Source organism: Elephantulus edwardii, unplaced genomic scaffold, assembly GCF_000299155.1.
Source record: "Elephantulus edwardii isolate Elephantulus edwardi_28Jun2011 unplaced genomic scaffold, EleEdw1.0 scaffold00001, whole genome shotgun sequence".
Classification (NCBI taxonomy): Eukaryota; Metazoa; Chordata; class Mammalia; order Macroscelidea; family Macroscelididae; genus Elephantulus; species Elephantulus edwardii.
In genome coordinates this window covers 4933149-4949820 of record NW_006399751.1, presented here as the reverse complement: position 1 = coordinate 4949820, position 16672 = coordinate 4933149, and the positions used below count along the sequence as shown (strand labels likewise).

The 16672-nt window shown below is 38.2% G+C and overlaps 1 protein-coding gene across 1 annotated transcript in view; it reads left to right on the top strand.

Annotated features, from left to right (window-relative positions):
• SNTB2 (syntrophin, beta 2 (dystrophin-associated protein A1, 59kDa, basic component 2)) overlaps nt 1-16672 on the top strand; it is a 104569-nt gene that overhangs the window by 44922 nt on the left and 42975 nt on the right. The window contains exon 2 of the mRNA XM_006878659.1: nt 15690-15903. Coding sequence (XP_006878721.1) covers nt 15690-15903 — 214 coding nt within the window. The remainder of the gene's footprint in view (nt 1-15689; nt 15904-16672) is intronic.

The following is a 16672-nucleotide window of genomic DNA, read 5'->3' as shown; positions in this document are numbered from 1 at the left end:
TTTTCATAGTATTCTAATGTTAGCTTTTTTATTTTAGTTGGGTCTGTTGTGATGTTACCTGATTCATCTCTTATTCGGATTATTTGCGTCTTCTCTCTTTATTACTGCTGAATTTCTCTACAGAAGGTTATTATTATTCCTAATTATGAGTGAGATATGTTGAAACTATGCACATTTTCCTTTTATTCTTTTTTTATTTTAATGAACATTTGCAGAGATCTTGGATTTCCATTCATTCATTGCTGCACTTTTCTCCCTGCCTGCCCCTCCCCTTCAGTTCGCTCCTCTCTTTGAAAAGAAAAAAGAAAAATTCCTTCATTGGTATACAATCCCCCCATCTTCCCCACCCCCTGCCCCGAGTAAGTTGCCCCTGCAACCTTAATTTTGGATTCCTGTGATAACCATAATACCCAATCATATATTGCTTTTAATCTGATTTTTCCCTCACCTGTTTCAATACAGTATACATAATTTATGCAGGTTTTTCTCAGTCTTACCCCAACCCTGATGTCAGTCCCATTCTACAACAGTGGCACCAAGCAGTATTTTTCCCTTTTTGACTGAAATATTTCACTCAGCATAATGTCCTCCAGGGTCACCCATTTTGAAGAATATTGCATGACTTCCTTGTTTTTCAGTGCGGCGTAGTATTCCATTGTGTGAATATACCACAGCTCCTCTATCCATTCGTTTGTTGATGGGCACTTAGGTTGCTTCCAACTCTTTGCTATTGTGAACAAAGCTGCGATAAACATGGGTGTACATATATCTGCTTGGATGGCAGTTATGGTCTCTCTTGGGTATATTCCCAGTAATGGGATTTCAGGGTCAAATGATACCTCTATTTGCAACTTTTTGAGAAAGCGCCACACTGCTTTCCACAACGGTTGCACCCTTTTACATTCCCACCAACAGTAAATAAAAGTTCCAGTTTCTCCACAACCTCACCAGCATTTGTTGCTTGCTGTTCTGTTAATTTTGCAATTCTGACTGGGGTGAGATGATATCTCATAGTTGTTTTGAAATTATCCTTTTATTCTTTTAAGTTTTCCTTCACTGTAGCATTCATCAGTGGTTCTTGTCTGCAACAACTGTTACTATACTATTCAAATGATTTTTTGTTTGTTTTCCTCATTCCTTCTACATTTTAAATTGGATTCCTTTTAAAAACAGCTACCTTTTCTCTTCCATTTATTTATTTATTCACTTACTTATATCAATATGGACTCACGGCTATGCATTTTGGTCTGTGACTTATATTATCATTACTAGACAGTTCTTTCCTCAGAATGCAAGTAAGCTTCATTCCTGTATCTGTCTTTAAGCTGAATTTTTATGTGATTCAGGACAGTGAAGTACCATGTGTCAAGTGACTTGCAATTTTTGTCTTAGTATGTAGTATATAATGTACTTTCTATGCGTAAGAACATAAAACAAGCATTTCTAGATGCGTTAAAACATCTTTAACAAAATAATACAAATTATTCTGCTGAGCTTAGGTACAGCAGAGGTTGTAAGGATGGTGTGTTGTAGCTGGTGGTGTTATGTACATTGACTGACTCATAGCTGACCCTCCAGTGACTTCAGAGACTGTAAATCGCAAAGGAGGAGACTACCCATCTTTCGCCCTCAAAGCAACTGGGGGACTCATAGCACGTGCCGTGGAGTTGGCTGCATAACTTCCTGAGTTAGCTCATCAGAGCTTTCTGTGGACAGCGTAGGGTTTTGTTCTGTTTTGGAGTCAACACCTACCAATAATTGTTGTTTTAAGGCGCTCTGGAGGCATAATATATTATATATTGGTCTGCTAACCAAAAGGCCAGTGGTTCTAATCTATTAACCCTTTGTAGAAGAAAGAAAGATGGGCAGTCTCCTCCAGTAAATATTTATAGCCTCCAAAACCTGATGATGGAGGGTCCTCTAAGACTCAGTGTGTACTTTAAATTGGAATTTTAGTAATGTTTTTATATACATTGCAAAGTAACACCGATTGTATGAACCCCAGATTTTTTATTTTGTTATTTTTGTGTGTACCGTTAAATTGGATCTGACTGGTACAGGTGGAGATTGTCCCTCCTTCTCCAGCACATCATCTGGCGGATTTGAACCATCTACCTCTGGTATTACAGTGCAGCTTCTTGCTACTAGGCCACCAGAGCTCCCTTGAACCCCAGATTTTGAATATGTAGATTTCTTAGGTTGGTTCCTAAGTGAGTTGTATGTAAGTCTGAAGCTCGTATTGTTAATTTATTCTGATGCTCAAATTGGTGCAATTTTGTTCATTGCCTTTTAATTAAAATCATTATATAATGCCAGTCGAACAATGTGTTCTACTGTAGCCTAGGATTCAACAGTTGATGTCTATTAGCTCTGACAGTTCTCACTTTGCTACAGCTGAACTCCTTAGTCATGTGTTACATAAGAATGAGGAGGGAAAGAAAAGGAACACATCTCTCTCTTTTCTCCTCTCCCTGAACGTGGTTATTTCTGCCAGTGTGGTCAAAAAATCCCTAATGACAACAAAAGCCTGCAGTTACTAATAGCAGTTCTTGGGGGGGAGGGGGGCAGGGAACCCAACAAAACAAAGTATTTAGAGTTTTGGAAACTTAGATGGCATTTTTGTCTCCAGTGGTGACTGTGACTAGATGTTCAGGATGCAGTGGCTGCTGACCCCTTGAACACAGCCATTGTGCTGGGCTAATGTGTTTCCGCCTGTAGTTTATCACTTGAGGTGCTGATCTCAAACCAACCATCCGGTTTATCCAGCTTGTCCAGGGCACATCCACTTGGCAACAAAAATACAGATAAAAATTTCTCTTGCACTTAAACTGATAGAAGTTTTGTGTACAGGGAGAAAAAAATAATTTCTTATTCACTAACATATTTTTCAATAATCTCTCATTTGACAGTTGCTGCATTCAGTTACAGAACATAGCATTTTATTTTTGTCTTTAAAATAACATTACATCTCCCTCAGTTGTTATTTCTACTTTATGAGTTGTTCTCTTTTTGAGGGGGGAACAAGACATCTTTTCTTCCTCCTTAACTGAAAACTGATGTATAATAGACATATGATATATGTAAAGTGGTATTGTTGATTCAGAACCAGCCATATCTGACCTTCCAGCACATTTTCAAAGGCAGTTAGTTGCACAGGAGGAAATTGCCCATTCTTCTGTGGAGCAGCTGGTGGATTTGAACTGTGTGCCTTTGGGATTACAGCATAGTTTCTTTCCACCAGGTCACCAGAGCTCCCTTTGTAGAGTATTAGGAACTATAAATGAAGGCTGTATACTCTCACATTTTATTATTTTAATTTTTATGTGTGTGAAGAAAAGATACAAATCACAATAGTTTGTTGTCTTTCTAGAGATAACTACCGTCTCCAGATAGTAGTCAATATTGAAATATTCACCTATATATAAGACATTTATGTTCACTGTCTTATGTATTCTAGACACTAGCTTATATAAATAACTTACTTTTATTAATTTTATTTAACCTCTAAGTTTCTCAGTACTGTTAGTATTTGTATTTAGAGTTTTATGGATTGGAAATTAAGATTGAGAAGTAGTATTTGTCCAGAATAGCAAACTGTTCTTTGGAATTCGAATCAGAAGCTATTTGATTTTAATTCATAGACTCTGTCCTTGCATGTATACTCCTTCCAAAGTGTGTTTTACTTTCCAAAGTATAATAACAGTTCCTACACATGTTCCTACACATTCAATACTTTCAGGGTGGTGGTTTAGGTGTTAAGCACAAATTGAGATTCAGAGAGTTAGAGCATATGCTTCAGGCCTCTCAACAGGGAAATGACGATATCAAGGCTTAAACTTGGGCTCATTTAACATCAAAAGTGATTGCTCTGTATTTATAATTTGATTATTTTAGAAAAATATCCAAAGATTAATACAAATGCGTTGTAAGCTGTGAAATACAGATCAAAAGCATTGCCATACCCCATTGTGCCTTTAGTTTTACTCAATAGTGATTTCCCCCCATGGAGCCCTGGTGGTGTAATAGGTTAAGCATCAGGATGCTAAATAAATGGATTGGCCATTTGAATCCACCAGATGCTCCATGGGCAAATAATGAGACAGTCTGCACCTGTAAAGACTTCTAGCCTCAGAAACCGTATGGAGCAGTCCTGTTCTATCCTGTAGAGTCGCTGTAAGTTAGAATCAACTCAACAGCAATGACTATAGACAGAACTTTTCTCCTGTTGTTACACTGTTTCTTCTATTGACTATTTCCAAAATAAATTTTCTAATCCATTTTTCTTTTTCATTTAATGGCAAATTTTAAAGATTCACTTTATTATTTGTTAATGAAGATATACTTACTATTAAAAAGATCAAACACAGAAATATTTAACTTAAGAAATAGAAGACCCTATAATTGCACCTGCAAGTGCAACCAGTACACTCATTCCTCACTTACCAAACACGTTCAGTTCCAAGGAACCAGTAATGATGAAAAAGTCAATGTTATATGGAAACAGAGGATGACTAGATCACAACAGGCTCCCACAATCCATCATATATAACTGCCAAGCCACTTACCAACACTGCCAGCATTACTCTTGCCTCCAACCTCCAGTCATTACTACCAGACATCATTATTAATATGTACAAGAGTTAGATTTTTTTATTATTATACTAAATGAGGAGTAGTGGATCTAGCAAATTAGTATTATTTTCTTGAATTTTATAAACAGTAAATTTATATGCTTTTTCAAATAAAAATATTAATTTGCTTTTATCCCTTAACACTAACTGATGCTCTTAATTTTATAATGTATAAATCATTTTATGGTGTATTTTAGCAATTGTTTCTAACCAGCTTGTTTGTTGTATAAATTGTCCATCACATTCTTAAGCTTTTGGACAGTGAAATAAAATCTTACCCCTTTTGGTATGTGTGTGTCTTATATACATACGTGGCCAATATTTTTCTGATGTTGTAAACTGCTATCTTAAGTGCTTTGTATCTAGGATTGGGTGTGTGGGGGGGGTTCCTTTTTAAATTTTTGTTTGAGTAAAAGTTTCTAGGGGAGCTTTGGTGGCTTAGCGGTAAGGACTTGAACTGCCATCCCAAAGACATGTGGTTTAAATTCACCAATTGTTCTTTGGGAGAAAGATGAGCAGTATCCTTTGATGTGATTAAACTGCCTCTGAAAACCTACTGGAGGGTTGGAAGTGAGTCAGTTGCAACTCAACAGTATTTAATAATAAAAAAATTTTATCAATCATACAGCATTTTCATTAATTTCATAGACATTTTGTTTTACAAAGTTAAGATTGAGTATTTAATTACCATGCCTAATGAAACCCATCCTGCATATTACCGTTCTCTTAGCCGAGCTTATCTATTTAATAATTTTTGCTCTCATTTCCCTCCTATCTAATCTTGTTAATTTTCCAGTATTGACTCTGTATGTAAATTTTTCTTTAGCTTTTTATATTAATGATCTCATTCCAAAATTTTGGATCATTTTCAGCAGGATCTTGCTTGCATATGATATTGTTTGATAATTTCTGCTGTTGAGTCACCTTTTTGGGGGAACAAATATGGATCTCTTCCAGTCAGTTGGCCAGGTGGTTGTCCTCCAGATTTCTTGACACAACTTGGTGAGGGCGTCTAGGGCAGCATTTGTTTATTGAAATATGTCAGTTGGTATGCTGGTAATTCCTGGGACCTTGGTTTTTGCCCGTTCCTTCAGAGCACCTTGAACTTCCTTCCTCATCACCATAAGCTCTTGATCACATGTTGTTTCATGAAACTCTTCTGTGTTAGCCAATTCTTTAAAGTAAAGTGACTCAGCATACTCCTTCCATCTTCTTTTAATTATTCCTGGATCCCTTAATATTTTGCTCAAAACATCCTTAACTTTTGAAACTTGAGGCTTTAATTTGTTCTTCAGTTCCTTCAGCTTAAGAAATACCGATCAAGCTTGGCCCTTTTGATTTTGACTCCAGCTCTTTATACATTTCATTATTTTACTTTATCTTTACATGCTGCCCTTTGAAATCTTCTGTTCAGTTCCTTAACTTTTTTATTTCTTCCCTTTGCTTTGGCTTCTCAGTGTTCTAGTGCAATATTCAGAGTCTCTTCTGACATCCATCTTGGGTTTTTCTTCTTTCTCTGCCTTTCTAATGGCCTTTTGCATTGTTCCTGGGTGACATTTTTTTTATTTTAATTTTTATTATTTTGTGTGTGTGTATCATCAAATAGGATCTGACTGGTACAGGAGGAGATTGTTCCTCCTTCTCCAGCAGAGCATCTGGTGGATTCGAACTGCTCGCCTATGGAATTGCAGTGCAGCTTCTTGCCACTAGGCCACCAGAGCTGGCCATGGATGATATTCTTGATATCCTCCCACAACTCATCTGGTCTTTGCTCATTAGTGTTCAAGACCTCAAACCTGTTTGTGAGTTATGTGCTGTCAGGGACCTCTCCATAATAATGAAAAGCAATGATGTCAGTCTAGAGTCTAAGGTCTACTAAGGTTACTTGCTATTTATCAAAAAGATGAACATTGACTAAGGATGACAGAAGAAGAATTGATGCCTTTTAGCTGTGGTGCTGGAGAAGAGTATTGATAGTACTATAGATTGCTAGGAGAACAAACAGGTTTATCCTGGAGAGGGTGAAACCAGGCTGCTCCTTGGAAGCAAGGATTTTGAAGCTTCTTCTGACATACTTTGGGCATGTTGCAAGGAGGGACTAGTCCTTCAGAGAGACATCATGCTTAGAAGGGTGAAAGGACAGTGCAAGAGAGGAAGACCCTAGATGAGATGGATTGACTTAGTGACTGGGGTAATGGGTATAGGTGTGTCAGAGACAATGAGGTTGGTTCAAAATAGCGCAGAGTTCAGAGCTTTTATACACAGAGTCACTATGAGTCACAAGTGACTTGAGGATACATAAGAACAATTCCAAAATTGTCATTTTGTGACTGCCATATCATACAGGAGAGTTTGTTCCACATTCGTCCATGGTGTACAATATTTCTTAGATTCTTGATCAGTTTTGTAATGTATAATATATTCCCCTGTGTAGATGTACCACTGCCTCTTTAGCAGTTCATCTATTGGTGGACATTTAGGTTGTCTCCAACTCTGTCACTGTAAATAATGCTGCTGAAAACACCGGTGTCAGTATGTCTGTTTGTGTTGCAACTGTTTGTTTCTCTAGTATCTATACCTAGTAGTGGGATTGGTGGATGAAATAGTAATTCTAGTCCCAATTTTCTAAGAAGGCACCAAGCTGCATTCCATAGTTGTTGTTGTTGTTAAGTGCCGTCGAGTCACAGGCGACTCATAGCGACCCTATGAAGGAGAGTCCTTGGCGCTTGGGTGCCTTTCATCCTCTCTCCAAGTTCATAGGGTTTCCGGAGGCAAGCTACTATGGAAGTAGATGCCACTCCTCCTTCCACGCTTGTTTAATTGGGGAGCTCCACCCTGCTCTCAGCTGGCATTGGGTAGCCAACCATTAATGCATTTGACACATCAGTGTCACAGTGTTCAGCCTCACAGCAACCACAAGCATTCCATAGTAGTTGTACTATTTTATATATTATGTTTTGTATTTTTAGAAAAAAGCAGAAAGGTATGAAACAGATTAAAACATTGTTTTACAAAAAAATTACTTCTTTCCAGGGGCTGGTGAAGGACTAAGAGAAGAACTAACTTTTAAAAACAGAACAATGATATAGAAAAGAAAATAAACATCCACACTGAGAGGAGAAGAAAAATATGTGATATGAAGTAATTGTGCAGATGCAACTTTTGGCTAATTATATAAAAGGACTTTAAACAGACTTGTCTTGCCGTTTCTATAGAGAAATTTGCTAGTAGCTATCTTCCTTACAGAAACATCTTAAAATGCAAACCCGAGATGTTTTAAATATAAAAAACTGAAAAGCTTGTATGTTCTATTAAAGTTTAAGAAAAATTTATGAAGAAAAACACTTTTAAAATTGTTTTAAGAAATGTTTATATATGACCCACAATAGTTTGCCATGTAAGAAGATTAGTAGTTAAGGAAGACTACCCCAAGGACGAATTATACCATAAACAGACCAAGGCCCCAAATTATTTAAGTCTGGTTTACTGTTCTCTGTTTGTATATATAAAAGCATGAAAGCTAATACTTGTATATGAGAGTAATAGATATCCATGTTAGAATTTGATTGAGACCTTAAAATATTTTTGCCAGTCTGTGTAAATTCACTATATTAAGGCTATAATTTTAACATTCTGAAATTTTTATTGCAGGGGACAAATTACAAAGATGCCTCAGTTTTGGTTTATTTTGACATATTCCACTACAGCTCAGAGTTTAAGAGAAAACTTGAGTTGTGCTATCACCCCAATAGTAATATGAGCTCTTTAAAAAGGATAATTTCTAACTTTTATTAACTTGGACAGGGTTTTAATAGAAATGGAGACAGCAAGATGGGTAAAGAACTGAATTGAAAAAAATCTGGTGGCCAGCATAAGCCACGCTTACTTTTTTAAATCAGAAAATACTGAAATCCCATCTTAGAAGCATATGTGTTGCTTCTGATGATATATTTGGTTTCCATGTTGAGGGATTTCTCCCTTGATGCCTTAAGAATGGAGTTAACTCCAGAGCTGAATGATGGGAAATAATGGTAAATTATGCTGACACAGCAAATCCAAAGAATTGTAACTCAAATTTGTGTTTGAGAAGACATCTGATGATGGTCTAATACCTCCTCATTGTTAAAATATTGCCTCTACTCATTTTAACCTTTTTTGAGGAAAAGTATTAAGAAATTTGGATTTCCTCCTTGAAGATGGAAGAAGATAGCATCTTACATTTGTTGAGGCAGAGGATCAAGCTGGTTAGGCACAGATGCCATTTTTCACCTAGTAAAATAGCCAAGTTTGCTTTTAATTAAGTTGCTTCATGCTTCTGCCTGATCTCTCTGCTTTTGTCCTTCACTCCTCCCCACTCAGTTCTCTTCTCAACACTGCAGACTAAATGATGCTGTTAAAATACAAATTAGATTGTTCATTCCCCAGCTTAAAGCCTTCTAGGGGCTCCCCACATCAGAGGAAAGTCCATGTTCCTCTAGTGACATATAAAGCCCTATACAATCTGGCCCCCTTTATCTCTGGATGTTGTTTTCCAGGCCTGCCTCCCTGTCTCCCCCTACTGCAGTCTCACTGGCTTTTCTTAGTGCTCTAACACTGTGTTCTCTGCAGTGCTCCTATACATACACTTCACTACCTTTCAAGTCTTTGTTCAGAGGCCTTCAAAATAAGGCTTACTGTAGTGACCTTATGTAACACTGCAAACCACTGACCTCTTGAATCACCCTATTGCTCTTTTCCTGTTTTCTTTCCTTTATAATGTTCATAATCTTATAAAGTGTACTTGTTTTTTAAATTTCATAATCATACAGTAAAACTGACTTTTTTATCCTTTATTTTGGTATATGGTTCTATAAATTTCAGCATATTTGTAAGTTCTTATAACCATCAACACGGTTAAGATGCTGAATAGTCCCTCACTCCAAAAAACTCTTTTATGCTCTTCCTTATAATCATACCTTCCCTCACTCTTAGCTCTTGGCCATCACTGATGTACATAAATTTGGCATTTCAGGAATGCCATATGAATGAAGCCATATAACTTTTAAGATTAGTTTCTTCATTCATTCATTCTATGCCTTTTAGATTCATCCAAGTTTCTGGGTGAATAAATAGTTCGTTCTTGTTTATTGCTGAGTAGTATTTTATTTATTTTTTTTTAAATTATTTTTTTTAATTTTTTGCTGAGTAGTATTTTAGCACAAGGAGCTCTAGTAGCCTAGCGGTAAGAAGCTACTCTGCAATCCCAAAGGCATGTGGTTCAAATCCACCAGCTGCTCTGTGGAAGAAAGACAATCTCCTCCCATACAATTACTGTCCTCAGAAAACCTACTGGAGAATTAGCTATGAGTCAATTCTGACTCATAGACTCTGACTCAGATGGCACATAACAGCAACAACAACATTTTTGCATATAGATATACCACAATTTGTTTATTCATCCACCCACAGAAGGACATTTGGCTTGTGTCCAGGTATTGCCAGTTTTTAATAAGAGCAGCTAAAAACATTTGTGTTCAGATTTTTGTGTAAGCCAGTTTTCCTTTTCCTAGAATATAATTATCCATGGTGTCACACACACCCAGCTGCTAACCAAAAAAGTGGTTTGAACCTACCAGCCAGTTCAAACTTGGAGAGCTGTGCCAGTGAAGAACAGGGCCTAGGAAACTCTGTGATGCAGTTTTCCTCTGTCCTGTTGGGCTCCTGTGAGGCAAAAATGACAGCGACAGCAACAGGATATTATTTTCTTCTGAATTGCAATTTTTTCATTTTTATGTATCTTATTCCCTGGTGTATTACTGTAAGTGCCCAAAACAGTTGCTGGCACATAGCAGATCAGTAATTTAGTAAATGTTACTCTGAAGGATGAAGATGAATAGTGAAACCAGAGTCATTTCTAAACATTCATGTTTCACATCACCAAATCCTAGACTGTGGAGTCTGTTCAGAACCCAAGTGACTGAGCAATATGAACTAAAGAAATCTCTGTAAGTGGAGAATGTGAAAGGGTCTTTATTGAAAGCAAAGAAGTTCCTCCCTAATATTTTTGGTGGCCATCTCTCAGACTTGGGAGAAGAGCTGTGGATGAAGTTGAGGAGCAACCGCTTGGTCAGATTCTTAAATAGTGATGTCAGAATGTCAAATCAGGTCTTCCCTCCTAAGGATAACACAAAACCAAGCTGTTTGCATAAAGCAAGGGAGATAATGACATCGTTCTTCCTACACTGACCAGCTTAAACTCTGAGTTTCACTTAAACTCATTAAAAGGAAGTAAGAATAAAATGAGAGATATAGGAAGGAAAATAATGATTAATCTGAGAGGTTGGTGTTTATAAAGGGTGACCAGTTTACCCAATAAGTGTTCCAACAACAATAGTTGTTGTCTGCACTTTGAAGCATCTTTTGAATTTGTTTTCAGAAGAAACATAAAATAGCGTGCAGCTTAATGTCAGATGCAGCCTTACGTCACAACCCAAGATATCAGTATACTTTGAAAATGCATTAACTTCACGGTAAACCCTATTCATTAAATCATGGAATTCAGTTAGAACCAATCAGATCTTCGATTCCATTCAGGGCACTAGAGTTTTTAAAGATCAGTATTTCATTTTAAGGTAGGACCAGGTTTAAAACTTGAGCATGATTTTAGAATAAATTGTTTGGGGGCTTTTTGCTCACTGAAAGTTTTATATAAGTGATAGACTCATAACATTTTCAAATACAGATAAGTATATTTTTTAAAGTCTTATCTTATAAAATTAAAACACCGTCCTCCTCTTTTTGGAGCCTCAGTGGTAAGGCTTCAGTGGTACGGAACTGAACTGGCAATCCAAAGGTATATGGTTCAAATCCCTGAACTGCTCGATGGGAGAAAGGTGGAAAATCTCCTCCCATGCAATTAACTGCCTCTAAAAACCTGTTGGAGGGGCAGCTGTGGGTCAGTTCCAGCTCAACACTTTATAACAACAAACCTCTGTATTTTGCTAGGAGAGACCATTCTTTGGTAAAAAAGGTATCCTGCATGACAAGGTGGAGGGTCACCGAAAGAGAAGAAGACCCCCAACGAGGTGGATTTTACTACAGCAATGGGCTCAAGGGTGTCAGAGATAAGTAAGGATAGCACAGGTTAGGACAGAGTGCAGATGTGTTGTTCATAGAGTTGCCGTGAGTCATACAATGACATAGTTGTTGTTGTTGTTATGTGCCATTGAGTCGGAAGTGAGTCAGAGCTGACTCTCCAGTGGGTTTTCAGAGGCAGTGAATTGCACAGAAGAATGCTCATCCTTCTCCCATAGAACAACTGGGGAATTCGAACCACGAGCCTTTGTGTTGGCAGCACAACCCCCTACCACACAGCCACCATTGCTGCCTGGTGGCATAGAGCCATACGTGTACATATTGTATAACTAAATGATTGAAAGTGCAGATCCAATAGTAGCTTGGTAGGAGAACAATGGTAAAAATTTACAGCTTTGGAAACCTAATGGAAGGCCATTGTGGGTTGGAACCAACTCATCACAGTCGGTCTTGTTTTAATTAGAAATAGCCTTGGTTGTGCAGTGGCTTAAGTACCTAGCCATTATCTGCACTATGGCAGTTTAAGCTCACCAGTGCTGAAGAGATAAAGGTAGGTCAGTTCACTTCTATAAAGATTTACAGGCTTAGAAGTGCTGCATGGGGTCTCTATGAGTCAACTCCGTCACAGGTTTGGATTGATCTCGTTAGATGAGGGTATAAGCTTGAGCTGAAGTGAAGAAATATTTCATCACTGTTCTTTCAATAAGGCCATTCTGTAAGTTGTGTAAGTCTGCTATAATTTTGTGTCTAGTATCAACTCAGTGATATTGTAGACTAAATGAGCTTTTAAGTAGATCATTTTCTAAAGAATCGAGTGCTCCTTGGAAGCAAAGATGGCAAAGCTTTATCTCTCATACTTTGGGCATGTTGCTAGGAGAAACTAATCTTTGGAGAGAAACATCATGCTTGGAAAGGTAAAGTGTCAGCGAAAGACAGGAAAACCTTCAATGAGATGGATAGACAGTGACGAACAGTGGGCTCAGGTGTGTCAGAGTTGATGAGGATGGCACAGGATAGGATAGCGTTCTTATCTGCTGTTCATAGGGTCCTCTGAGTCTTACTTGACAACACCTAACAACCACAGTGTGTAGGGAGGCAGTGAGTTGCATTGCTGTTCCAAAGACTGTATATCTGGTGGTTTGAATTCAGCTGAGGGTACAGGTACAGATGTACAGTCTCCACTCCTGCTATTTACATCTGCACACATCCTCTAGCAGGTCAGCTAGGAGTCAGTTCTGACTCAATGACAATGAGTGAGAGAGGCGTTGTATTCAATAGTGATAATTTAAGTTTAAGATGTTTTTCATTTCCCCCTGCTGGTAGCCCAGTAGTTGGTATGCTGCCTTAAATGTTCCAAAAAACATTTCTCTGCCATTGGCAGTGACTGGCAGCTGGAGGAATTTCTGCCCAAGTTCTTGTGATCTAATCCTCTCTTAAAAGCACAGAACTCAGGCATGTATTGAAACGCCCGAGTCAGCAGCTCAAGGGATATACTGACTGCATCCTGCTCGTTTTTCTAAAATGAAAAAATTCTTGGTGATCTGAGGCAGCCAGCTTTCACTCTCTCCACCCAGAAATACACGTGTTATAACTAAGCTTAGAAAACATACAGTACCTCCAGCCACATACATACTAAAGTGAAATCCTGGCATTAGCATTCGTTATATTTTTGGTATCATGCTTAATTTTGGTAGATCTTATTTAATCACTACTGGTTGTTATTAACATTTTTAATTTCAACCTTTTTTAACTATTTATTGTAGTTTGGATTAAAGGTTATGGAGTAAATTAATTTTCCATTCACTTTTGCTTCCCAGCCTGGATTGCCACCCCTCCAGTGTGGGAGCCTTCTTCCCACTTCCTCCCTAGATTCTCTGCTTTCATTCAGCTTCCTTTTTCCTGTCCCTTCCTGTCACTGAGCTTTATTTCTGGGCACATGCTGCCCTTTCAGTTTCCTATGGCTGATTGTCTAAGTAGTGTGTTCCTCCTTGGTGTTATTGTTCCCTTTCTAGGCCTAGCTCTTCTTTGGCTCAGAGTCAATTTGCATGACTGAGTTCAGCTCTAGGCTTTAGGAGACTTTAATAAGAGTCATAGCCATGGGAGTGCCACTGGTCTCTTATTAGACCCATCAGTCTGGTCTTTTTTATGATTTTGAGTTTTGTTTCATGTTTTTCTCTCACTCTGTCCAGAACTGTCTAGTGTTATAATTCCTGTCAGGTCATTTGGTAGCAGAAGCTCGTCCCATCTAGTTCTTTCGGTCTAACAGACTTGGAGACTTTGGTTTATGTGGCCTATTAGTCTTTTGGACTCATTTCAGCAAAATATTTTGAATATTGTTATCTATGGTATAAGAAACATACCCCAGTTTTTTTAAGATTTAGTAATCTGTAGAGCCCTGTTGGCCTAGTGGATAGAAAGTTATGCTACCAAGCCAAAGGTGGGTGATTTTAATCTGTGGCCCTCAGGCCTGGTTTTAATTGTTTTTTGTCAAACATTCTGCTAAGTGGTATAGCACTGGTGTGTCCATTTGCTGTACAGAGGTAGCTCATGGTTGCTATGATGCTAAATGCTGTAACACTGATGTGTCAGATGTGATAATGGTTACTCATGGTGGACAGTGTTTGGTGGAGCTTCCCAATTATAACAAACTTGGAAGCAGAAGTGCCATCCAGTTCCAAAATAGCTTGCCTCCAGAAACTCTGAACGTGGAGAAATGATGAAAGTTATGCAAGTGTTCAGGTCTTTCATTCACAGGGTTGCTATTAACAACAACAGTCTATAGGTCAGTAAACATTTCATAGGCTTACACAACTATTATTTGATAATTATGTCTATCTGAGCTCTGATGGCTTAGTAGTAAGGAATTATACTGCCAACACAAAGGTACAAAGTTAAAATCCACTAGAAAGATGGGGCAGTCAACTCTCATGCAATTTACTGTCTGAAAACCCACTGAAAGGCCATCTATAGGTCAGTTCTGACTTGATGGTACACAACAACATCTTTATAGTTTTTTCTTGTCATCCTGCTCAAGGACTTATTCCTTTGCAATTTAAGAGGTAAAATCTTGATGTTGGCAGAGGTGATGATGACTAATTATATGCAACTGTTTACATTTCTAATGCAATAAAGTAAAAAAAAATAAAACTTTTTATCTAGTATTTTACAGTAAGAGTGAATGACTAAAGTTGCCAGTAATAATAGCTAAAAGAAAAATTGTTTTAGTGTCTTAGGAAAGATATGGTTTCATAATCATGTACTTATAATATCACGTGGGAGCATTCATTTATTTTAAATGAAACCAGACTTGAATTACTGCAGATCCCTAATAGTGGAAGAAAAGTTTGCACTTGCATTGTTGTTGTTACTGTTGTTATGTGCTGTCAAGTCGCTCACAACTCATTGCGACCCTATGTACAACAGCCCTACACTCCACTCTGTCCTGTGCCAGTCGCACCATCTCTGATAGACGCATCCCAGTTGCCCCAGTCACTGAATCAATCCACCTCATCGAGGGTCTTCGCCTCCTGTGCTGTCCCTCCACCCTCCCAAGCATGATGTCCCTCTCCAAGCATAAGTTTATCAAAACTATATGGGAGGAGGTTTATCTAGGCTGCGACCACAAAAACCCCACAGTTGCACTATGTGGCAAAGTTAGGAGGCATTTTCAGTGACTGATCCAGGTGATCCAGACTAAACAACCTGGTTACTACTATTATTCCCTTTATGTTACTCATCATTAAATTGGAACTAACTCATAACTTTGGGTTTCTGAGGCAGTAAATCACACAAGAGACTGCTTATTTTTCTCTGTCTGAGAGACTGGAGATTTTCATTATCAGAGAAGCAAGGACTTTGGATTAGCAGTGCAACTCCCTAAAAAAAAAAGGTGGGAAATCTGTTTTAAGTAAGTCCTAAAATTGAACTTAAAAAAGAAAAAGCAAAACCGCTAACTTTCTTTTTTGCTTTGATTTTTGTTCATAGTCAAGTTCATCCGGGAAGTGACTCCATATATCAAGAAGCCATCATTAGTATCAGATCTGCCATGGGAAGGCGCTGCTCCTCAGTCACCAAACTTTAGTGGCAGTGAGGACTCTGGCTCTCCAAAACACCAGAACAGCACCAAGGACAGGAAAATCATCCCCCTGAAAATGTGCTTTGCTGCTAGAAACCTGAGCATGCCAGACTTGGAAAACAGGTGAGCTGTACCTAAGGAGGACATTACACTTAAACCTTTGAAAGTTAAGGGCATGTTGCTATATTATATAGCTCTTTTTACAAAACCATACTTTGGAAAATTGTACCTGTCTAAGAGAAAAGAATAATTTTTGGAATTCAGTATTTCAGTACACTTACATGAATGTGCTAAAAAATACTCAAAATTCATTGCTGTTGAGTTTTGAACCTCTAGTAGGTTTGAAAAGAGGCTGTAATTTGCAATCACTTGCTATGCGTCAGAGAGCTGGACAATGGCTAGGGAGGATAGAAGGAGAATTGATGCCTCTGAGCTGTGGTGTTGGAGAAGAGTATTAAATATACCATGGAATGCTAAGAAAATGAACAGGTTCAACCTGGAGAGGGTTAAACCAGGCTGCTCCTTGGAGGCAAGGATTCTGAAGCTTCATCTGACGTACTTTGGACATGCTGCAAGGAGGGACTGGTCCTTGGAGAAGGATGTCATGCTTGGGAGGGTAGAGGGACAGTGCAGGAGAGGAAGACCCTCTATGAGGTGGATTGATTCAGTGACTGGGGTAATCAGGGTGGGTGTGTTGGAGACAGATTGGCACAGGACAGAGCATGATTTAGGGCTGTGGTATATAGAGTCGCTATGAGTCGCAAGCGACTTAATGGCACATTAACAACAACAACATACACTTTCTTAAAATAAGCATTTAATTTGTAAAACAAATAATCGCGTCCATCTCTTAAATCCAGATATAATTTTTTTTCTTCAAATGAGACTTATT